This window comes from Hemitrygon akajei, chromosome 6 (genome assembly GCF_048418815.1).
Source record: "Hemitrygon akajei chromosome 6, sHemAka1.3, whole genome shotgun sequence".
Classification (NCBI taxonomy): domain Eukaryota; kingdom Metazoa; phylum Chordata; class Chondrichthyes; order Myliobatiformes; family Dasyatidae; genus Hemitrygon; species Hemitrygon akajei.
In genome coordinates this window covers 70,660,678-70,686,808 of record NC_133129.1, presented here as the reverse complement: position 1 = coordinate 70,686,808, position 26,131 = coordinate 70,660,678, and the positions used below count along the sequence as shown (strand labels likewise).

Below are 26,131 nucleotides of genomic sequence, written 5' to 3'. Positions count from 1 at the left end.
CTATATACTTCGAAAAAGCTGTGAATGTCTCTGTCTCCACAGTCCTCCTTCCTTCTTCCTCAGATGAGCTCTAAACCTCCTGGCCCTTACTTTAGACCTATGCCCTTTGGTTTCGACCCATCTATGCCCCTCAAGGTTGTACATCTCAGTCCGATCTCGTTTTGCCTCCATCGCCACAAGAAGAGCACATCCAGATGGTTCAGTCCCTCCCCATAACTGAAATGATCCAACCCAAATCAACATACTGGAGTTGCAATCACTCTCCAGTGCGATCACTTCCTTACTAGAATGAGACAAACAGAGCTTAACTTTTACTTCAGGTAATCACAATCAGATGTATTATCACTGATATGTGTTGTGAAATTTATTGCCCTCTGGCAGTGCTACAGTGCACAATATAAATATTACTATAAGTCTCAAAAATAAATAGTGTAAAGGAGAAATAATGAGTTTGTGTTGATGGACCATTCAGAAGTCTTTTGGTAGCCGTTCCTGTATTGTGGGTCTTCAAGCACCTATACCTCCCCATGATGGTAGAAACATGAAGTGGCCCTAATCAATAGTTAATACAATTGTTCCATCACCTCACTGCTCTCATTTATTTTATTTACATATTATTGATACAGCACGGAGTGAGCCCTTCGAGTCACACCGCCCCAGCAGCCCCTGACAAACCTGATTAACCCTAACCTCATCACGGGACATATTACAATGACTAATTAGTGTACCTGACACATCTTTGGACCTGGTGAGGAAACTGGAGGATCCCTGCTAATGAGGGCAAAGGCACCATATGTTTCCTAATCCACCCTGTCTAGCTGTGCTGCCACCTTCAGGAAATGTTGGAACTGTACACCAAAGCCTGTCAATACTCTTCAGTACTGCCCAGGACATTCCATTCACTGTGCATGTTCTACCTTTATTAGCTGTCCTAAAGAGCATCACCTCACAGTTCTTCTGCCTGTGCTGTTCTGTCTTTTCAGCTCTTCAATATCATCCCTAAGATGAACATCCACATGATCAAAAAGGTGACTAATATACGGACTGTACCTTTTATTTTCACATCCAAATTTTCAACGTATATGACAAACAATAAAAGGTGCCAGCACCTATTGTGCGGTACATTACTGGCCACATGTTTACAATCACAAATCAACCTTTGCTATCATCTGTGTCACCTGTTTTCAAATTTGGATCCAATTTGTCCTGGATCCCGTGGGGTCCAACTTTTTGATTTGCTCTACCATGTGCGACCTTGACAATCACTTGCTGAAGTCCATGTAGATTTCATCTACTGCACTTCCCTCATCAATACACTTTGCTACTTCTTTGAAAACGTCAAACTTGTTGGACCTAACAAAGCCATGCTGACTATCTTTGATCAGAGTCCGTTCCTTTTCAATGTAGATTCATCTCATCTCTCGGTATTATTTCCACTATTCAATTATTTCCTACCATTGACATTACACTGAGAAGCCTATTGTTACCTGGCTTACTTCTGCTGCCTTCTCACAGAGGGACCACTTTTCCTGGCCTCGAGTCATCTAGAGTCTCGCCTGTAGCCAATGAAGATTTAAAAATCCTGCAACTTCCATGATAGTTTCCCATAGAGAACTGGATACATCGTATCAGGAACTTTCAGCTCACTAAGACATATATCTCTTCTCTTTGTTAATAACATGTTCCAGAATTTCACCATTCTGACCTGAATTCTCCAAATGCACTGTTACTGTGAATATTTCTCATGTGAGTAGTGAATTCTGTCAGAAGTATTCATTTAAGACCTCACCTCCTGTGGCTCTACAGAGAAATAGTAACTTTGGCCCTCAATGGGGCATACTTTTCACCGGCTACATTACTAGTCACTTTTTTCTCTTAATATACTCATAAAATGCTTTAGACTTTCCTTAATCACCTTATTTCCCTTCTAATTACACCCTATACTTACCATCTTCATAGACTCATAGTAAAGTCCAGAACAGAAACAGTCCCTTTGGCCCATGTAGTCCATGCCAAACCATTTAAACTCCCTACTCCCACCAACCTGCATTGGGACCTGAGCCCTCCATAGCCCTACCATCCATGTACCTATCCAAGCTTCTCTTAAACACTGAAAACAAGCTCAAATGCATCACTTGGGCTGGCAGCTCATTCCACACTCTCACAACCCTCTGAGTGAAAAGGGTTTGCCCTCATGTTCCCCTTAAGCTTCTCATCCTTCACCCTTAACCCATGACCTCTGGTTATAGTTCCACCCATCTTCAATGAAAAAAAGTTTGCTTGCATTTACTCTATCTATACCCCTCATTATTTTGTATACCTCCATCAAATCTTCTCTTAATTTTCAGGTTCCAACAAATAAAGTCCTAACCTTTTCCATCTTGTCTTATGACTCGGGTCCTCCAGTCCCAGCAACATTCTTGTAAAATTTCTCTGTACTCTTTCAACCTTATTTTCATCTTTCCTGCAGGTAGGTGATCAGACTGCACACAATACTACAGATTAGGCCTCACCAATCTCTTAAACAACTTCAACACAACATCCCATCTTCTGCACTTACTATTTTGATTCATGAAGGCCAAGGTGTCAAAAACTTTCTTTATAACCCTAGCAACCTGTGATGCCACAATCAATGAATTATGGACCTGTATTCCCAGATCCCTTTGATCTATCACACACCTCAATACCGTACTGTTCACTATGTAAAACCCACCCTGATTGGTCCTACTGAAGTGCAACATCTCACACTTGTCTGCATTGAATTCCATCTGCCATTTTTTCAGCCCATTCCCCACCTTTCATTTCTCTACACCTGTCATTTGTTTCCTTTATTTTTCATTTTTAGCCAAACCTCCATATCCCTTTAACCCAGGTTTCCTGGGAGCTGCTGATATGGATTCATGGAGTAATACAAGCCATTCAGCCCAACTCATCCATGCCAACTAGGCGTCTCCCTAAGCTAATCCCACTTGCATGCTTTTGGCCCATATCCATCTAAACCTTTCCTATCCATGTACTTACCCAAACGTCTTTTAATATTGTGGTTATAACCTTCTTAAACTAACTTGTATGCTAGCACATTCTATATATGCACCACTAAATGAAGAAGTTGCCCCTCAGATCCCATTTGAATCTTTTGTCTCTCGTCTTTAAGCTACACCCTATAGCTTTCGGCTTCCTGTCCTTGGGAAAGAGACTGTGTGCATTCATAATGTCTGTACTCATCATGATTTCATACATGTGTAAAGGTTCACTCCTCAGCCTCGCATGTTCAAAGGAATAAAACCCTAGCCTGCCTAATCTTTCCAATAATGCATGCCCTTGAGTTCTGGAAATATTCTCATAAATCTTCTTTACACTCTTTTCAGCTTAATGACATCTTTCCTATGATGGCCAATACCAAACACAGTACTCCAAGGGCAGCCTCACCAAAATAATGTCCCAACAACACATACAAAAAGCTGGAGGAACTCAGCAGGTCAGGCAGCATCAATGAGTTTGGAGAAAGTGGGAGGAGCCGAAGGAGAAATTGTTGAGAACAAGGCCCAGTTCTACCAGACAAAGGAGGGTGCTGGTGGAAGGGAACTGGTTGGGTCTTTTGTTGAGTAAGAAGCAGTGGGCTTTAAGGCCTTCTTGATAGGGATAGAAGTGTACAGGGACTGTACATCCACAGTGAAAATGAGGCAGTCAGGGCCAGAGAAATGAAAGTTGTTGAGAAGATCAGGAGCATGAAAGCATAATGTCTCAACTCCTACACTCAGTGTCCTGACTAATGAAGGCCAGTGTGCCAAACGCCTTCTTCACCACTCTGTCTACTTGTGATGCCAATGTCAGCAAATGATGCACCTGTACTCCTCAGTCCCTTTGTTCCACAACTCTTCCCAGGGCTCCACCACTCAGTGTACTGTATAAGCATAACCCTTCTTTGACTTCCCAAGATGCAACGTCTTGCTCTTAACTATACTGAAATACATTTTCCAATCCTTGGCTCACTATATCACCCTGTAATTTTTCATATCTTTCTTCAGTTTACAATACAACCTATTTTGCAAATTTACTATTCAGGCCTTGTACGTTCTTATCCAATAACAAGCAATGGAGGTCCCAGCACCAGTCTCTGTGTAACATCAATATCCATGGGCTTCCACTCCAAGAAACAACCTTCCGCCATTACCATCTGCATCCTACCATCAAACAATTATGAATCCAGTTTACTAGTGATCTCAATCGACCTAACCTTCCAACAAGTCTACCATGTAGGACCTTGTCAGAGTCCTTGCTAACATCTATACAGACAACGTCCATCACATTGTCCTCATCTATTTTCTTGGTTACTTCTTTGAAAACCTGTAACAGGTTTCTTAGGCCCAATTTTACATGGACAAAGCTAGGCTGTCTATCTCTAATTAGACCTTTTCTATCCAAATGCTGGTAGGTCCTATCCCTCAGAATCCCCTCCAGTATCTTACTCACCAGCTTGCAGGGATGTAGTTCCCTGACTTGCCTTTGCTGCCCTTCTTAAATAGCTCTTATTATTACCTGTCTTTCTTTAAGTAACATGTTGGCCTGGAACTCTCACCACAGTGCCTCCCCAGGTTACTACAGTGTTCCATTCTGTGAATCATTTGTAACCACAAGTCAGAAATGTGGCCACAGACCAAGTTTCCATAAGGCAGATGATGCCCGCAGCCCTGCAGCAGATGGCAAATCCATTCTGCCGGTCTCCCAGATCTTCAGTCATATGTATAGGATGTATGTAAATTAGGCATTTGTAAGCTGGGGAGGACCTGTATTTCACTTTTAAATGGTTCTCACTTTTCAAATGTAGACTTGGCTACTAATCGCTGCTCGCAGTCTAATTTTGCAAGCTCTCCTAATTAAGGATCTGTTTCCTGTCCATCCATATCCCTTGAACATAACAGAATTATGGCCATTATCTCCAAGGTTTTCTCCAGCCACTTGACTGGTTACATTCCCTTAGCTGTGCCTCTTCTCTTGTAGGTCTGTCTACCGACTGGTACAACCAACTCCTCATAACACATTTAGGGCTCTAAGCCTTTTGTAATAAATTGCTTGCTGAGTCAGGAAGTCAGATGGGTTCATGTAAGATGACAAGTCTCTCTCCTTGTCTCAACACTGAGGCAAGGAGAGAGGCTACACTGGTGAGATGGGTATGAAGTGTATTACACCATTGACACTATAGGAATTTACTTTCTATTGTCTGAGCTAAATGCATGACATGAACTTTATAAAATCTAGCCTCACTGAAGACAATATTGTAGTGTATATAATATTGCAGTAATAGTTGAGTAAAATTGTAAATATAATGATTGATTCAGCAATTTTGTTCACATAATTCTTTATGTAAAAAGCACGTCACATAAGAGTACCTCACTGAAGTGAAACTAAGTACACGAGTATCTCCAGACTCCTGTGCTTTGCTTTCGGTGCAGTTACAAAACGTAGCAGTGGCAATGGGGAAGTTTTAAAATGAACCCAAGACAACTACCTCTCTGTTGAAGTGCAGCACGTTTATTTCCTTTGGAAAGGGAGAGAGAAATGTTTGAGTTCATAAAAAAAGTGCAGCACATCTGTTCAAAGAAGAGAGAGAGACATTCATTTTAAAAAAGGCAGAAAATGGATGAAATTCATGGGTTCATAAACAGTACACACTGGGTGATAATAATACTAAATAATTCTTAAAATAACAGAAATGACTGGCTGTATTAGAAAGATAGATACATTCAATTGCACAAGAAATAAGTGGATGGTGTATACTGAATAAATTAAGCAGTACTTTCAAGCAAGTGAACTAGCCAATGAAAAGCAAGTGCCAGTGTTACTGAGTGCAATAGGTAGAAAAGCATACAGTTTATTTAACTGTGCCAACCAAACCAGCCAAAATGAGCTTTGCTGATATCATGAACATAATGCAGGAACATTTAGAACTGAATCCACTGTTGATCACAGAACTCTTTAGGTCTCATAAATGGAATCAAAAGGAAAAGGGGTCCATTTCAGTTTACATGGTTGAATTGAAGAGATAGTCTGAGCATTGTCAGTTCAGTGGTGCACTGAGAGATCATTTAGATTGCAGAATCTTACAAGAAAACATTCAAAACTGGCTCCTATCTGAAGCACAACTCACATTTAAAAGAGCAGTTGAAATTACTGTATCAGTGGAAACAGAAGACAGATGCAATTGAGTTGCAGTCAAAAGTGCAAATGAGTGTGAACAAAATAGCAACATCTAATCAGAAACCTGCCTGGCTAAACAAATTGTGTTACTGTTGTGACAGGGGCTCACATACACCAAACCAATGCAAGTTTAAAGGCAAAATTTGCAAGAAGTGAAACAAAGTAGGACACATACAAAGAGCATGCCAGGTAGACAAAAGTAAAGGGACTTCACATGGGAGAGAAAAGGAGAAAAAGGTCAAGTTGCAGTATCAAAAAGAAAACTAATGTGAATGCTACTGATTGAAACTCGGATAATGATGAGAGTGACACAGGGCTGATAGGCTTGAGATTTACAATGTGAAAACTAACAAGGGACAAGCAATATGGCTTACACCAGAAGCGAACAGCAAGTTAATTAAAATGGAATTGGACACTGGTTCAGCAGTTTCAGTCATTCCACAAAAAATGGCATTTGAGACATTCTGAACAGAAACTTGCAGATATCAAACTTATACTGGGGAAAAGATAACTCCTGTAGGAATGACGTTCGTAACAGTGAAATACAACAACCAACAAGGCACATTGGGCTTGTGTGTTGTTAAAATAGGAGGGCCAGCGTTGTGGGGCCATGATTGGCTGAGACAACTACAACTTGGTTGGAGAGCCACACCCTATTTGCATGCCATATCCTGTACAATAGAGTCAACAGAAAGCGTATTAACAAAAGTACTGGGTGATGCCACAGCAGTGTTCAAGGATGGCACTAGAAAACTCAAACATATCAAGGGTAATCATCATCATCTTTATGTTCCATGTCATATGATGTGACTGCTCATGATTACTCTTAGAAAATGTTCCTCCAGAAGTAGTTTGCCATTGCCATCTTCTTTGCAGCATCTTTACAAGATGGGTGACCCCAGCCATTAGCAATACTCTTCAGAGATTGTCTACCTGGCATCAGTGGTCGCATATGCACCAGCTGCTCCCACGGCTTCACGTGGCCCTGGTCATGGGGCTTAGCAGGTGCTATGTTTTGCCCAAGGGTAACCTGCAGGCTAGTGGAGGGAAGGAGTGCCTTACAAATCCGCTGGTAGAGACATATTTCCACCCCGCCACCCAAATATTAAGGGTAATATAATGTTAAATGAAAGTGCCGTACGCAAGTTTTACAAAGCCCATCCGCTTCCGTATACTATCTGTAACATTTGCACTTGCATTCTGGCAGGAAGCTATGGACCAGGTACCGCAAGGTTGCCCAGGCACTCAGTGTTACCTGGATGGCATTGTTACCGGTAAGGATGACATCTCCAAAATCTCGAGAGAGAGTGTTAAAAAGATCAGAAGATTATGGGCTCAGACCACAACACAAGTGTGAATTCTGTAAACCAAGCATCACTTATTGTGGTCACACCATTACACATTTGTGCTGAGCAAGTTCAAGCAGACTCTGAAGAAATGCAATGGACAAAGCAGTGTGAGGTGAATTTCCAAAAGGCAAAGGGAATAGTGATGTCAGACACTGTGCTCACACATTGTCCAGTGAAGCCGGCCATGCACTGTTCAGGAATCCAACACGCCCAGAAGAAAGGTATCCAAAGCAGTCAGAGCTACTTTCTGCAGAGTCAAGTCCTATAACACCCATTTAGGTGGCCCCAGAACCTGGTATTTTTTCACAGCCACAAGTCTCACCTACCAACCCTCTTGTCAGGAGAGACGTTATCCCATAAGAGTAGGAAAGCCTCCTCAGTGATTAAATCTTTAGGACTGAATGGGACAATTTACAATTTACCATGCAGTGGATGTCTGTATAATAGTTGTACTATATAGTATACTGCGTGCATTGTTGAAATGCATTCTATATTGAGTTGGAGTTTATAGCTAAGCTGGAAGGAGTGTTGTGCATTTAATATTTCAGTAGTATTTGTGTGATATTGTAAATAAACAGTGTGATTAAGCTTTCTTGTTTGTTGAAATAATTCATTATGGGTTATGTGCAAAAATAAGTGAATTGCATACATCATGACCCTGCCATGTCATACGTACTCACCTCGCTTAAAGTAAAAACTAAATTAGACTCGCATTCCTGGCTCCGTGTTTCTTTTCAACTAGTTTTTCAATATTAGATGGGTTTCAATGAAATCCCTCCTCATTCCCTCATTCCTTTGAATTCCAGTGAGGACAGGCCCAGAGACATCAAAAGCTCCTAGTATATTAACCCTTTCATTCCGAGGATCATTCTCATGAATCTCATGTGCTTGTTAGTTCACGGTGCATTTAGAACACCCCGCAGAGGAAAATTTTGTCCCCACCCAGTGATTAACTCAATGCTGATCAGTAAGCAAAAGAAACATTTCACAGCCACATCATATACAGTGCTTCCTGCAGTTCTTTCCGATAGCACTAGATCGAGTGGGCCAGCTCCCAAGAATCCCTGAGAGCAGATGGGAGAGCAGGGCCACAACTAATAAAACTCAGTGGCAGTAAACTTAGATACAAGTTTGGTTCAGTGTAACAATAAGTACAGTCACAAGGACCTGTAATATTCTTTAGCTAAAGATCGCAAACTGTAGTCTCCAAGCCACAGAATAATTCAATCCCTTATTTTCTTGGCTCTTGTTTCCATTATCCTTGTGGCTAATTTTGCAAACAAGTAATCAAACAGTTCCCAAGCTTCCAGCAGTAATTGTTACTGATTTGATTGACACTGACAACAGCCTAGAATTACACACTCACTCCCTCACATTATCAAACCTCTCCGTCATACCACAATGACAATATCAAGTGACAAGATTCAGAACTGAGGCATTTAGTCACCAGTTTTGGGTAAGGAGGAATTGTTTTATTTCTGTTCGGTGCAGGAAGTAGCCATTGAGGCTGTTACTAGAGAACTGATTCATCTGGAATGAGTATCCAAAGGAATGTGTCATTCAGTCTTTGAGGGTGAAAGGAAAGTATCGAGCCTTTGACCAGTCATTCCAGGAGCTCTATAAACAGTAGGATGACCCAGAAGAGTACATTACTCAAGTAGAAAAAGCTGGTGACTGAGGAACCAAGGCCTGATTTGTTCATCATTGGAACTATACTACAAATGCAGAGTCTTTGGGATAAACTATGAAGGGTTAGAATTCAAAGGTTCATAATAAGCAATGGGGCAGATGAAATCCAACGGAACAGTGCAAACCTCTACAGATTTCGTAGCTCTCAGACCAGGTTCCCCGGGACAAGACTATGATCATGCCGAAATCAATGAGAGAACTCAGATCCTAGAACGAGAACAAGGAAAGGTTTGTACCTGGTTTAATTAAGTTAGTTTCAAAGTCCTGATACAGGGTTTTGGCCCAATATGTCAGCAATTCTGCTCCCACATACCCAACATTTAACCCATTGTATTCCTCCAGAGATTATTTTTTGTTCCAGTTTCCAGCATCTGCAGTTCTTGTGTCTCTAGTTTCAAAGTTCCATTTGTTTTAAATGTTTGATTTTATCTTAACTTCAAAATTATTACTTAATTATTTTAAATTTATTAAAACAGCTTTTTTAATTTTGCTCAGTCTTGAGTGAATGTGAATGGATACCAGTCACAAGCACTCAAATTAACCATATAACCATACAACAATTACAGCACAGAAACAGGCCAACTCGGCCCTTCTAGTCCGTGCCGAACGCTTACTCTCACCTAGTCCCACTGACCCGCACTCAGCCTATAACCCTCCATTCCTTTCCTGTCCATATACCTATCCAATTTTACTTTAAATGACAATACTGAACCTGTCTCTACCACTTCTACTGGAAGCTCATTCCACACAGCTACCACTCTCTAAGTAAAGAAATTCCCCCTCGTGTTACCCTTAAACTTTTGCCTCCTAACTCTCAACTCATGTCCTCTTGTTTGAATCTCCTCTACTCTCAATGGAAAAACCCTATCCACGTCAACTCTATCTATCCCCCTCATAATTTAAAATACCTCTATCAAGTCCCCCCTCAACCTTCTATGCTCCAAAGAATAAAGACCTAACTTGTTCAATCTTTCCCTATAACTTAGATGCTGAAACCCAGGTAACATTCTAGTAAATCTTCTCTGTATTCTCTCTGTTTTGTTGTCATCTTTCCTATAATTCGGTGACCAGAACTGTACACAATACTCCAAGTTCGGCCTTACCAACGCTTTGTACAATTTTAACATTACATCCCAACTCCTATATTCAATGCTCTGATTTATAAAGGCCAATATACCAAAAGCTTTCTTCACCACCCTATCCACATGAGATTCCACCTTCAGGGAACTATGCACCATTATTTCTAGATCACTCTGTTCTACCGCATTCTTCAAAGCCCTACCATTTACCATGTATGTCCTATTTGGATTATTCCTACCAAAATGTAGCACCTCACACTTATCAGCATTAAACTCCATCTGCCATCATTCAGCCCACTCTTCTAATTGGCCTAAATCTCTCTGCAGGCTTTGAAAACCTACTTCATTATCCACAACGCCACCTACCTTAGTATTATCTACATACTTACTAATCCAATTTACCACCCCATCATCCAGATCATTAATGTATATGACAAACAACATTGGACCCAGTACAGATCCCTGAGGCACACCACTAGTCACCAGCCTCTAAATCGACAAACAGTTATCCACCACTACTCTCTGGCATCTCCCATCCAGCCATTGTTGAATCCAGAAATTCAGCAGAAAGTTTGCCAGCTGGTGAGCTGGAATGATGAACTGTTGCATCTCTCCTACCAGATATCATCTCTGGGAGAGGCCCTGTGTTTCCTGGGGCTTTAGTGATGTGGGTGCCAAGCTCCCAGCTGAAGACTGTATACAGGACCCTGGCTGAAGGAAGCCCCTTGAATCTGCTTGGCTATATAGCTGGTCCCTGATCCTTAAGGCCACCAACATCATGTCCCACAAAGCAACCAAAACTCTTTCAGAGGTGGTCCTGTTGAAAATAAGGGGGAATTCAGTAAATAGGATTAACTTGGATTTTCAGAAATGATTTGAAAAAAATTATGTGGTGACAATCTTTCAAATAGTGAAAGCATATTAATTATATGGACTGAAAACTGGCTTAGTGTTAGGAAGCAAAATAGGATCAGGGAAAATATAAGATCTGACATAACCAAAAGGTCTTTGAGCTCTTCAGTTAATCAATTCCCCTCTTAAAGCACTGGCTGACTTCCATAGAACCCCTGTGGATATTGGCAAACTCCTGAAGGTGTCACCTACCCAAATGAAAACACTGCTACTATGCAAGAATTTATTTTGAACTGTATATTCACAGCAGTAGAACTAATGTGTTAGTAATAGGATGGATTGAGTTGAACAAAATCTTATGTTTCTGGTGACCCAGTTCCTTAAACAAAACAAATGATTTATAAACTCTGTAGGAATGAGTACCTACATTGTACATTGAATAATTTAGTACAGGCTTTCTTACCCTTTTTTGACCCTAATAATAATAATAAAATGTAGCTGCAGTGCTGCTGTGGGTGAGAAGAAGAAAGGGTTTGTTTAGTTATGATGCTTTAATCTAGCCACAATCTGTATGGTACAGCGTTAATGGAGCACCTCAAAAACATTGTACTTATGAAATTAAAAATGACACATATTAATCCGATCTGGTACACTCCAATTCCCAATAGTGATTCATATACTGAAAGCCTGAGATAGCCCTATTATCAAATCCAAATATTAATTTGCTTGCAGCTCCTTTGCAGAAACTACTCTAAATGAAAATCCAGATCAGAGCTCGGAAAAGAAGGCTATTTTACCCATTATGCCAGTGCTAACTCTTTGTAGAACTACCAGCTGCTATATCTCCACAGGTCAGTAAGTTTCCCCCAAACAATTATTTGTTTGGTTCCTTTAGGGCAAATATTGCATCCAATTCCATTGACAGTATTTAAGAAAAACAGCCATTCTGATCTCCCTTCTGTTTTCTCGGCTGTCTATTTTAAATTTCTTTCCACTGCTAGTGCAAACTGTTATCTCTGTCAATATCTTCTATCATTGTGAAGTCCAGCATTAAATCTTTTTCCTGTAAACCTCTTCCAAGCAAGGAGACCATTTCCAGTTTCTCCATTCTTCATACCACATCATATCACCAAACTGATCTTGAGTAGTTGCTTGGGCCAAGTAAGCCAAGGGAAGGTAGGCAATGACAGTAATAGAGTTGAGGTGTGGGGGAGGCAAACAAGAGTCCAAATCTTCACTATTTCAAAAAAGGAAGTTGTAGATACTGGATATCTGAAATAAAAATAGAAAATGCTAGAAATAGTCAGAAAGCCAGGCTGTATCTGTGGGAAAAGAAGATCCTTCACTCATCTTCTGCTGAAGGATGTTCGATTAAGAGTCTTTGAAACTTTAGCCCTGTTTCTTTTCCACAGATGCAGCCAGACCAGCATTTTCTATTTTTATTTCAGAGCAGTTAGTTCTTTGGTCATGTTGGTGGAAAGCAGTTCACTAAATAAATAATTTTACTATGATGTTATTCAATAAACATTATTCATTTAACAACATATCATTGATGCCTGAAGTAATGGCCTCTAGAAGATTATACATTTAAATTAGAATCAGGAAATGCTAGAAACACACAACCGGTCAGGTAGCAGCTACAGAGAGAGAAAGAAAGCTAAAGTATCAGGAGTATATTCTTTAATTGCTTCACCTTTTTTCCTTTCTCCACAGTTACTTACTAACCTGAGGAGTACTTTAAGATTTTTCTATTTATATTTTAAACTTCCTGCATTTGCAGTTTTCACTTTTTGACCACTTTAAATTATGGTATATATGTATGATTACTCACTAATTAAGATCTCTCCCAGGACGTTTGGGTGGTAGGGTTTTAAACTCGGTGAAGACTGCTAAATACACAACATCTCATCCTCATGTAGTTCGTATTTGTCTTTCAGTTTGGATGTTTTCCCCATCTCTTCCTTACAGGCCTGGACTATGTCTTGTACCAAAAGAAGGCTGATAGGTGGCCTGAAAGAGGAGCTTAAAATTATAGGAGACAGTAATACAGTACATCTTATATTCCATCTGGGTACCCTCCTACCTGATGGCATAAATATCGACTTCTCCTTCCTATAAACAAATTACCCCCCACCCCTTCCTTTATTCCTCATTTTAACCTTTTTCTTTTTCTCACCTGCCTATTACTGCACCCTGATCCCCTCCTCCATCCCTTCCTCTTGTGGTCCTCTCTCCTCTCCTATCAGATTCCTTCAATCCTTTACCTTTCCCACCCACCTGGATTCACCTATCACCTTCCATCTCGTGTCTTTCAGCTTCACCTATCACCTTCCTGCTTGCCTCTTTCCCCTCCCCTCACACTTATATTCTGGCATCTTTCCCCCTTCCTCCTCAGTCCTGAAGAAGGGTCTCGGCCCAAAAAGTCAACTGTTCTATTCATTTCCATAGATACTGCCTGACCTGCTGGGTTACTCCAGCATTTTGAGTGTGTTGCAGTAGACAGTGGTTGTTACTGAACTAGTATCCAGTAATCTTGACTATTGATCCAGAATTCTTAGTTCAAATCACTTGAAATGAAAATTAAATCTGGCATTAAAATACTTGTAGTATCATGAAATGTGACCGATAAACTACTGGTATCTAATAAATGTAGACCTACTCAGAAAAGGCAAATGCCATCCTTATGTCATGTGGTCACATGTGAGCTAGCAACGTGATTGTCTCTTATCTGCCCGCAGTAAATGCCCTGTGACCAGATGTGAGGATTGTGCCCCAAATAGCTCCAGTGGCTATAACTTCTGAGCGGCATCTCAGAAAGGCAGCATCCATTATTAAGGACCTCCAGCACCCAGGGCATGCCCTTTTCTCACTGTTACCATCAGGTAGGAGGTACAGAAGCCTGAAGGCACACACTCAGCAATTCAGAAACAGCTTCTTCCCCTCTGACATCCAATTCCTAAATGGAAATTGAATCTTTGGACGCTACCTCACTTTTTTTTTAATATACAGTATTTCTGTTTTTGCATGTTTTTTATCTGTTCAATATACATAATTGATCTACTTGTTTGTTTATTTATTTATTTATTTATTCTCTCTGCTAGATTAAGTATTACATTGAACTTGCTGCCGCTAAGCTAACAAATTTCATGTCACATGCCAGTGATAATAAACCTGATTCTGATTCAGAGACACCCATGTCTTAGAATGAATTTGAATCAAAAAGAAAGTGAATGGGTTTCCATTTGGGATACATGGAGCCATAACTTCATCCACCAATTGGACATTCACAGAGAGCAGTTGCTATGTGAAATCCTTGGCATTCTGATTAGTTGAGGCATCCATGGAATTAAGGGGAAATCATGGAAGAAAGGGGAAGCAGAGACAACCTGACTGATTGGGATAGAAGGATGTGTCACTGCTTTGGTGCTGGGCATTCCATAAGATATAACGCTAAGGTTTCCTAAACTGTTGTGACCTAGTTTAGATGAAAGAATTTAGTTTGAGTCAGGTTGGCAACATGCCTCCACCAATGTTCTAATATATCTAACATGAGTACAAAGGTCCCAGGGCAGCTATTAACCAGCTCCTGCAATCTGCCAAAACACGAGAGCCTCAGTTCAGTTCACTGCACACCATTAATTTTGAGAGAGACTTCCTCGGTTAACAGATGGCACTGGAACCTGCTTGCAGCTCTCTGTTCTGTAACGAGGGTGGGAAATAAGTGTTGAATGTAATTTGAAGAACGGTATTCCGGGGAGGGATTAATAAGTGCAGGTGGTACATTATCCCATCTGCCCACCTCAACAGAGATACCGGTTCTGGGTTAGGTTAATGTGGGCAAGCAGGAAAAAATCTGCAGGTGCTGGAAATCCGAGCAGCACACACTAAATGCTGGAGGAACTCAGCAGGATAGGCAGCATCTATGGAAGAGAGTACAGTCGAAGTTTCAGGCCGAGACTTCATCTGAGCTGATTAAGGGTCATGGCCCGAAACGTCGACTGTAATGTTTTCCACAGATGCTGCCTAGCCCGCTGAGTTCCTCCAGCATTTTAATGTGGGTAGTGAGGTTCCTGGTCATTCTTCGCTCTCTGCTGCCCAGAAGAATCCAGCAACTTACGCTGCAACCGTTTGTATATTTGCTTTCAGCTTTTACCTTCTCTTCCAGATCTGCTTCTTGGAGAAGATTCAATGCATGACTTTTCACACGTCCCACTCATTTACTCAATTAATTTGAAATTCAGACCCGCATCCTGAGAGGAAACAGTGACAGCCTGTGAAACTTGTCAATGAGTATGCAACCCAGCACTGCAGCATGGATAGAGACACACCAAGAGTGGAACTGGGGGGTGGAATTCAATGAGGAAAAACATAATTTTCATATGTCTTTTATGACCGTGGCATTTTCTTGTTCATCAGGTGCCATTAAAGTGAAGTTGCTTTTGTACAAACTTGCACAAGGCATGATCTCCACAAATAAATCAACATGCTAATATGTTTTAGTGAAGTTGGGCACAGAATAAATATTGGCCTGGAAGTTGGTGATCATCATCACTCCAAATAAGTACCACTAAATACCTTATAGACATCTGAGTTGCAGATGGAATTTCAACTTATTGTCTTATCCAAGATCAGTGCTTCCAATAAAACTGAAAACCCTTGCCACTGTGGTGGTGTATCCACCTAGTTGTGAAGACACTTGAGTGTGTGGAGTGGCTCTGAGAACAGGTACTGGAAAAAAAGTAGTCCTGACTGAACTACAGTTAAAACCACGCTTTTACTAAACATCAGATGCACTCAGTGTCGCATTTATTCCAGCACATGCCCAACAGCCCCAATAAGTTTATCAATTCAGTGTCTAGACTATCACAGACTCAATCTCCTTTTGCTTTCCTCAGTAATTCAGAGTAAGTCCTACTGTCTCTATTTTAGGAAGGAGGGAATCACCTGTCATTCCAACTCACGTGTGTCCTTTCAAAATGGGGCACTATTGGGCGCAGAATCTGAGTCACGGGGTATGTTAATTATTCTCATCCACTACGGAAATGATGTGGATACAGGATCAGTTTAGCAGGATGTTCCAACACTCACTCCAAAGCTGAGTGTGAATCACAGTCATAACAAACTTTTATTTATAGGATCCAGAAATCATCACAAAGCCACAGTTAATGCCCCTGACAGGGGTGGTGGATCCAGTCTTAAACTACAGTCTACAGTCCCCCTCATGAAGCTGCTCACACATTGCTATTGGGTAGGGAGTTCCGGGATTTGATCAAATGATAACAATGACAGTTCCGTGTCAGGATGTTGCCACAACTTGGAAGTGCATAGGTTAGTAGTGGTGTTTCCATACACCTGCTATCCATGTTCTTTTTAGTAATAGAGGCTATGGTTATGGAAATGACTCGGACCTCACAGTTGCTTCATGGGGCTGATAGTTCACCTGTCAACAAATCAGCAGCAGGGCCACGTGCGAAGGCTTGCTCTCTACTGAGTCCGTGATGTTGTCTCTGCATCTGTCGGGATTCCTCCTTTTCTTTCTTTCCTCAAGGGAACAAAGTTTTGTCATTTCCCTCTAAAATCCAACAAGAAAGGTATTGATGGGAGGAGATAAGTGAGCAATGTCTCCTCAGAAATACTGTAAGGGGAAGTCCTGACTTGGACCATCTGTTAGAAATGTATGATGGTTGAAAAGCTTTAATTATTGCTTTTTAGGGGCAGAGATAAGCCACACCTATCAATCCAAAGAGTTGGTTCAGTCAACCGAGTTCGACATCGCTGGGACACAACAGACCACAGTGGTGAGTCATTTCCTATCTTAATACAACAGTTGAATATCTTTATATCTCATTCCTCTGTAAAGACAATATAAGGAAAAGATGATTTACTGTGGCTTGTAGCAAATTGGTTCAACCCAAGTGATAATAGTTGCAGATTATGAAGAACTGCAAAAGAACAGATTTGGTAGGGCATGTGGAAATCTTGCCTCAGATCAGAAAAGCATTAAAAGAGTTCTGTATTAATCACTGAGACATGAAGCCTGTGCAAACTTTTCTTGCACATGAAGAAATTGCAAATGAAGTCTGCAGAGTTTTACGTAGAGCAAGTTATTTTGCAAATTTCAAATGAAGTAAATCAACTGCTTCAGTGTTCTTCTTTCTCCACTACACATTTCGACACTCAGTCCATTGATTTCACCCTGCCCTCATTAGTGGAATCCTTGCCTAGAGTCAGAATCCAAACCTGCCCTAGAGACTGGAGAACAAATCTAGGCTGGTGCTACAGTGACACCATCGAACTGACATCTCTGAACTGAACTGCCCTTTTCACCATCGCTCCTTGGGAAAACTTGCTCAGTTACATACTTTAAATAGTACTTCATTGAACTAAAGGGTGATAGAAGATACTGAGGTTACAAAAGGAACTATTTAAATGCTGTATACTTGCTCCAGAAAATTGAGCCTTCCCTTCAAAGCTTAAAAAATAGAATAGTCAAAGATTATTTGTGGGGGCATTTAAATTAAATCAAATTTAACATCAGGAAAATTAGATAAATTTTATCATCAGGATGGAAGATTTAACCCTCATCCTTCTTGTTTACAAAACCATAAATATTTTTGAAGAGCTTGTTTGCAGTTGCACCGCCAGGCAAAACATAAAACAATATACACAAAACGCTGGAGAAATTCTGCGGGTCAGCATCCAAATGAACTCTTCATCACTCGCAAGCATGAATTTTAAACTCTTTTCCTTAAGTACAAGAAGGGCTGAGGGAAGATTTAATAGAATTAGTTAAAGTTATGAAGATTTTTGAATCTGTAAATAGAGGGGAAATATTTTTGCTGGCAGAGTGTCAGTAATCAAAAGACTCAAATAAATAGAACAACTGGCAAATATTCCAGAGCTGGTGGAAAATGAGGAGAAATTCTTTTATTCCCTGAGTTGTAATACATTTGAATTCAATGCATTGTGAGTGCTGGAAGCAATTTCAGTGGTATCTTTGAAAAGGCAACTGAATGAATAAAAAAAACAACTTTTTTTAAACTCATGGCTAGGGGAAAAGAGCAAGGGATCTGGAGTAACTGAATAGAGCTTTTCAGGGACTCTGTATGGACATGCTGACCTGTTGGTGAACTATATGGCTGTATTTTCTACTTGAAGATATAATTCCATGTTAATAATATTAGAAACCATCTTATTTCTGGTGAAGCACATGAAATTCACAACACCTTGTATATCGGCTGGGTAGCCTCCAACCTGATGGCATGAACATTGACTTCTCTAACTTCTGTTAATGCCCCTCCTCCCCTTCTTACCCCATCCCTGATATATTTAGTTACCAACTTACCAAGATTTTATAAAATCTGATAGGGATTGATAGAGACAAACAATTTCTGCTACTTGGCGAATCCAACACAAGGGACATGGTCCCAGCATTAGAGTAAAATCAGGATTCATTTCCACACACAAAGGAGACTGGAAATTCAGAACTCACTTCAAATAGTGATTCATGTCGGGCCATTTACCAACTTGAAAGACTAGTTAGATGTGTTTTTTTTCTCAGAAGTACAAAGAATGTGGGAAATGTGTGTCAGTAGGTAACAGCATTAAGATGCATGTGAAAATATAAGGTCTTTACAGTCAGTGGACTGGAGAAGCCCTGTAGTGTTTATATTCCCTCTTTCACCACCAGAGCACACTAAATCCTGCACGATAGTGCCACTACCCTACCACTCCAGTGACCCTTGTTGGATCCTGACTTCCTGTAGAGTCAGTAGGAAGGTCTCCCCATGATCCCCATGGTTTTCTCCCACAGTCCAAGGATGTGTAAGTTAATTGGGTTGAGTTGTTCTCCGATCTTGGCAGTTTACTTACAAATGTTTCATCACCGTCAGTGCACTGTTAATTGTGATTTGTCCTCAGAATACTTATCAATCAGCTGTTTGGCTGTCATTGCAGAAGCTCAATTGGGATGTGGAGAGGATATCTCATCACTGATTGGTTGTGTGGCAAACTTCATGCGTTGTGGTCAGGAATTTTGCCACCTTGGCTCACAAATAGGATCAAGGTCTACATGTCCGTTGTTCACGGAAAACCATGCTTTTAGGAATTCTTTTGCATGCCTCTTGTTCACTTGCACCATGACTTTCACTGATGCCCAGTTGAATTTGTGTCCCTCTTGATCTTCATGGGTAGAGACTAGGAAGAGTTGGCCATGCTGCTTTACAGCCAGAGGATTGTCATGGATCTTTGTAGATAATTTTCTCCCAATTGGGCTGACGTAATATTTACTACAGTCCCTACATTGGATTTTGTAGACCACATTGGTCTTATCCAGTTGTAAGTTAATTGTCCACTGTAAATTACCCACAAGGTATGCAAAAGATAAAGGAATCAAGGTGTAAATATTTTAAGTGCACTTGAGTGAAAGTGTCAGGGAATTTATCAGGAGACTGGGAGTGACAGCTTTGCTCTCAAAGATTGCTGAATAAATGCAGTGGACTGAATGCTTATGTTGTAAAAATATATGATATGAAAAGTGAAGGAAGCATCAAAGTGTTTTTCTTTTAATAAAGCATTTGTCAAAGTATAGCCTGTTTGCAGAAAGCTACTAATAATAGACAGTTAGGTTGTAAATCAGGTATGGTTTCACTTAAGACGTTAATTGGCCTACTTCTGATCCCATGTAAAATCATTTGCTTTGAATTCAATAATATTCCATTTGCTGATTAATCCAGTAATATGAGGAGTGGATGATCCTTGATTCATGAATCTGGACCACGCTTGCCAGCTGACTTGAGCATGGAAGCATACTGTCTTTTCAAAGCAAATTGCAGCTTGACCTTTTAATCTCCAAAGAGCAGCCAGCATCAGCTAATGGAATTCAAGAATAACATGGCAATCCAGTGTACTTGAGATAAGCAATAGGAAACCTCTGGGATACTAAAAATAACAGCACACATCAGTACTGCAGAGCAAAATAGGTCGAGCTGGATTCTCTTTCTTAAGTCGCTTCTCCAGATACCTATAGAATGGTTAATACCTAGTATTTGAGTTTTGAGACAACAATTGCAAATTTTAAAAATCTTGCATTTTGCTTATGTCAAACATATATTAAATTAGATTCTTTCTGATTCTCTTATAAAGCATTAATAATATCTGCAGTTTGAAGTTCTGACCCAATGTTATTCATGTGTGAACAATGGTCTAATTTTTAAAAAATCATTCCCAGGAGGTGAACTTCAATGACAAAGCCAGCATCTATTGCTTGTCCCTAAGTTCCCTCTTCAATGCCTTCTTCAGTGACTGTTGTCCAGAAAGTGAAGGCCTTCTCACACTGCTGTTAGTTCAGAGGTTCCAGGACTTGAATCCAGCAATATGATGGAATAACATTACTTTTAGACCAGTGTGATGTGTGATCGGAATGGAAACTTGCAGGAGGTGGGCTCCCACTAATTTCATGCCCTTGTACTTGTAAGTAGTGAAGTTCCTGGGGATATTGATTGTGGTTTGCTGTTGACCTTACTCAACTGCCCTATCCATTAGCAATTATAAGAACATCAGATATAGGTGCAGGAGAAGATCATTGAGTCTTTGAGGTCTTCTCTGCCATTCAACAAGATAACGGGTAATCAAAAACCTACATTGCCACCCTATCCTCCATATATCCCTTGATTCGTTTGGCAATCTTTGCTTTGAGCATCATCAGTGATTGAGTGCTCACACCTTCCGCGTGAGGACATTTCTCACCTTTCTCACTCCTAAGTGGCCTGCTCTTTACAATTCATCCTCAAGTTATGGCAGGGTTCTGTTCCTGCGAGCTCTTCATAACTCAAACAGTTCACAAGTCAGAAATGCAGCTGCAAACCGAGTTTCCAGTTGGCAGAAGATGCCTGCAGCTACGCAGCAGCTGCCAAATCTATCCCAGTGATTTCCCAAATGCCTTTTAGCAGGTACGGGCTGTACATAAGTCAGACATTAGTAAGCTGGGGAGGACCTGTATTCTGTGAATGTTATTCTAAATTTCATCCCCAGGGGAAGCATCTTCCACCCTGTTGAGTTTAATATGTTGTCACCTCTCTTTCTTCCAAACTCTAAAGAATAGGATAGAAGCTAACTCAATATCTCCTCAATGAGAACAATATTCTAAAAAAGTTTAAGCAGGATTTAGAGCAAACCACAACACAGAGATGGCCCTTAGCTAAATTGTCAGCAACCTTGGGCTCAGCACCAGATCTTTGACACAATTGACTACAACATTCTCCTAGATCACCTTGCCAACTGGGGTGGCCTCTCTGGTAATGCCTTTAATTGGTTTCACTCATATAAGAAAATTTTTTTGTCACAAGTGCAGATCCTCTTTAAGAAAACAGAAGTGTGGAAGGCGTGCTGGGCTACAGGTACAATTGAAATGCAGAGGCCTTAGACCCTCACCCCCCCCCCCCCCAAGCAACTCCTGACTATCCTGCTGGCAAAAGTACAGCCTCTAGAAAATAAAATAAAATTGAAAACCTCAGTGCAAGATTGCAGTACCAAAGGGACATCAGGGACTGCTATGTCCTTTGCTTCACGGAAACATACCTCAGCCATTTCAGACGCAGCACTGCAGCCCGATGGCTTCAACGTTCTCCACAAAGACAGGTCAGCTGAGTCTTTTAAAGCTAGTAGAGAGGAAGTATGCTTCACGAGTAGCTCATCGAGCTGCACAGACAGGATGGTTCTATCTCAGTCCCGCTCACACACCCTGGAACACCTAGTGGTCAAGTGCAGGGGGAGTTTTCACTGTCATGCTGGTGGTGGTACGCATTCCACCTCTAGTCAGTCAGGCACTAAAGGAGCTGAGCACCATGATCATCAGTCTCAAAACAGCTCACCCCGACGCCTTCCCTTTCATTGTGCGGGATTTCAACCAGGCCAGCTTGAAGAAGTTTCAGAACAACGACCACCTATATATCAGCTATGGGACAGAGGAGTCAACACATTTGACCACTTTATACCATCATAAGAAAGCTTCCCATGGTATCCCATGCCGGCAAATTGGGAAGTCTGATCACCTAGCGGTACGTCTACTCTGTGGTTGTAGGCTGAGGTTAAAGACCACAGATCCATGGTGGTATGGTCAAGAGAAGGAGAGAAACACTTACAGGACTGCTTTATGTCGGTGGACTGGACAATATTCAGGGATTCATCTTTGGATCTGAATTAATACCCCATAGTTGTCACTGACTCCATCAAGATCTGTATGCATAAGTATGTGCCTTTGCAATCATTCCAGGCATACCCAAACCAAAAGCCATGGATGAACCAGGAGATTCATAATCTGCTGAGGGCTAGATCAAGGGTCCAGTGATCCAGAACAATACAAGAAGTTTTGGGCCCCCTATCTTAGAAAGGATGTGCTGGTGTTGGAGAGAGTTCAGAGAAGAATCGCTAGGATGATTCCTGGAGTGCAGAGACTAACATATGAGGAGTGCTTGTCGGCTCTTGGATTTTATTCATTAGAGTATAGAAGAATGAGAGGGGATCTCATAGAAACATTTCAAATGTTGAAAGGGTTGGACAGAGTAGATGTGGAAAGGCTGTTTCCCTTGGTGGGTGAGTCCAGGACAAGAGGTCACAGTCTTAGAATTAGAGGGTCATGGATTTATGGAATTCGTTGCCACATACAGCTGTGGAGGCCCAATCAGTGAGGGTGTTTAAGGAGGAGATTGATAGGTATCTAATTAGATACTAGATGGGAGAATAGTTTAGCTCATGGTGGAGTGGCGGAGCAGACTTGATGGGCTGAATGGCCTACTTCTGCTCCTTTGTCTTGTGATCTTGTAAGAAGTCAAGGTACAAGCTATGAAAGTCTATTTTAAGAGTGAAAAAACAATTCCCATTGAAATTAGAGAGAGAATCAGATGCATGTCACCTCTGGTAAGGTTTTCAGACCATTACTTCCTACAAGGCAAAACCTAACTTCATGATGGGATAAACACCTAATGCACACTTTGAAAGGAAGAATAAAACTACACCTGTGTGTATCCCTGCAGCATCTGGTGACTCTGTAGCCTGTGTCTCATAGGCCGACATCAGAACATCTTTCAGGAGGGTGAACCATCACAAGGTGCTAGGCCCTGATGGTGTACCTGGTAGGGCACTGAAAACCTGTGCTAACCAACTTGTGGGAGTGTTCAAGGACATCAGCCAGAGGTTCACACCTGCTTCAAAAGGGAAACAATCGTACCAGTGCCCAAAAAGAACAGGGTGAGCTGCCTCAATGACTATCACCAAGTTGCACTCACATCTGCTGAAGTGTTTTGAGAGGGTGATCATGGCTAAAATCAACTTCTGCCTAAGCAGGGACCTGGACACACTGCAATTGTCTGTCACTTCATTAGGTCTACAGCAGATGCAATCTCACTGTAATGAGAGGTCTAGACAAGGATGGTAACGACGCAAGTGCTGGAGTATCAGAGACTAGAATTGAGACATGATATGAGACTATGACGAGGACAGGGTCCTAAATTTGATGCTAGATAATGATCCAAAGTAGAACTGACAATTGAGCACCAAACCTACGTTCAGATGCTCTTTAAATACTAACATCTTGGTGCCAAAACATGGCCGTCAATTAGGGGAGTGGGTCTGAATCTTTAAAGGAACCGTGCCAGATATTCATTCCCCAGAAAATCGGAGTGTCTAAACTCCGGAAGCTGGCATGGTCAGGTGCATATCATAACACTCAATGGCTTTCCACTCAGCCTTGGATACCCTGGACAATAGCAATACCTACATCGGGCTGCTGTTTATTCGTTACAGCTCAGCATCAACACAAATCATACCCTCAGTTCCAATTAACAAGCTCCAAAACCTGGTCCTCTGTGCTTCCCTCTGCAGCTGGATCCTTGTCTTCTTCATTGGGAGGCCATAGTCAGTACAGATTGGAAATAACATCTCCTCGTCACTGACAATAAACACGGGCACACCTCAAGGATATGTGCTTAGTCTACTGGTCTATTCTCTCTACACCCATGACTGTGTGGCCAGGCACAGCTCAATCCCCATCTATAAATTTGCCAATGACAAAACTACTGTTAGCAGAATTTCAGATGGTAGCGAAGAGGCATATGGGAGAGGGATAGGCCAGCTGATTCAATGGTGTAGGAACAACAACCTTGCACTCAGTGTCAATAAGACCAAGGAATTGATTGTGGACCTCAGGAAGGGGAAGTCGAGGGATCACACACCAGTCCTCATCGAGGGATCAACAGTGGAAAGGGTGAGCTGTTTCAGTTCCTAGGTGTCAACATCTCTGAAGATCTATCCTGTGCCCAAAATGTTGATGCAATTACAAAGAAGACGCGACAGCGGCGATATTTCATTAGGTGTTTGAGGAGATTAGTTATGTCACCGAAGACTCCCACAAATTTCTACAGATGTACCATGGAGAACATTCTAACTGGTTGCATCACAGTCTGATATGGAGGGGCCACTGCACAGGGTCAGAAAACACTGCAGAAAGTTGCACCCTCAGCTAGTTCCATCATGGGCACTTGCTTCCCCAGCATCGAGGACATTTTCAAATGGCAATGCCTCAGAAAGGCAGCATCTACCATCAAGGACCCCCGTCACCCAGGATATGACCTCTTCGCATTGCTACCATGAAGCAGAAGGTATAGAAGCCTGAGGACACACTCTCATTTAGGAACCCAACGCTATCAGATTTCTGACTGGACGGTGAACCCATGTAACCTACCTCACTATTTTACCTTTTTAATTATGTATTGAAATGTACTGCTGCCACAAAAGAAATATATTTCACAACATGTGCCAGTGATATTAAACCTAATTATGATTCTGATTCTAAATCAGACGTAACAAGCCTGGGTGTTACCTTTGATTCAGATTTGAATTTTAAATTCCACATTAAGAAGGTAACCAGAGCAGCATTTCTACACTTAGGAAATATTGCAAAGGCACGTTCATTTCTGTCATTTAATGATGCTGAGAAACTAATTCATGCCTTTATATTGAATAAACTAGATTACTACAATACACTTTTTATTGGCCTTCCAAAGCAATCTATTGACAAACCTCAACTCATTCAGAATGGCACTGCTAGACTTTTAACAAAAACCAGGATGAGGGACCATATCACTCCTACCTTAGCTACTCTGCATTGGCTTCCTGTATCTTTTAGAATTGATTTTACAGTTCTCTTACTTGTTTTTAAAGCTCTCAATGGTCTGAGGCCAGAGTCCATCACAGAATCACTTTTGCTTCATAATCCCGCTCGAGTGCTCAGGTCTTCTTCCACAAGTCTCTTAACTTTAAACGATCTTCCTCTAAAGAAACTTGGCAGGACAACTTTTTTTTGAACTACACTCCTAAACCATGGAATTCAAAGGCTAAAACTATAAGGAATGCAGACTCATTGACAATTTTAATTGCCAGCTCAAAACCTTCTTATTTAACCTTGCTTTTAACTATCATCTTTGCGTCTTTTATTTTCATATTTTCACTTTATCCCATTGTAAAACACTTTGAACCACATCATCTATAAGAAAAGTGCTCCATTAGTAAGTTATTATTTTAGAGGAAACCCACCATTCTGGTAACCACTCTATTGAATAATCACAGCATTTCCTCTATTGCAGGTATATGTACATTCTCTTTTTTAAAGTCAGGAGACCAAAACTGTAAACAATATTTCAGAGGTGGTCTCAGAAATGGCCTATAGAATGATGGAAAGAAACCTTTTCTCTCGTACTCAGCTCATCTTGTAATAAAGACCAACATGAGAGATTGGGAAATGTTGATGCTCAAAAGAGCCTCCGGCAACTTTAAGGAAACATGTCTCAGGAACAAAGGAACCAGTAAAGACAACTGACAAAAGCAATGTGATGTACAGGATCACACGTGGAGACTGCAACAAGAACTACATCAGCAGCAGACAGGGTGTAAACTCTCAACTCATTTACA

At 41.1% G+C, this 26,131-nt stretch overlaps 1 protein-coding gene across 3 annotated transcripts in view; it reads left to right on the top strand.

The window, feature by feature from the left end:
* The window catches only part of LOC140729162 (PALM2-AKAP2 fusion protein-like), a 543,495-nt gene that overhangs the window by 320,067 nt on the left and 197,297 nt on the right, over positions 1 to 26,131 (top strand). For all 3 annotated transcript variants that reach the window (XM_073048623.1, XM_073048621.1, XM_073048622.1), the window contains one exon: positions 16,880 to 16,965. In XM_073048623.1, coding sequence (XP_072904724.1) covers positions 16,880 to 16,965 — 86 coding nt within the window. The remainder of the gene's footprint in view (positions 1 to 16,879; positions 16,966 to 26,131) is intronic.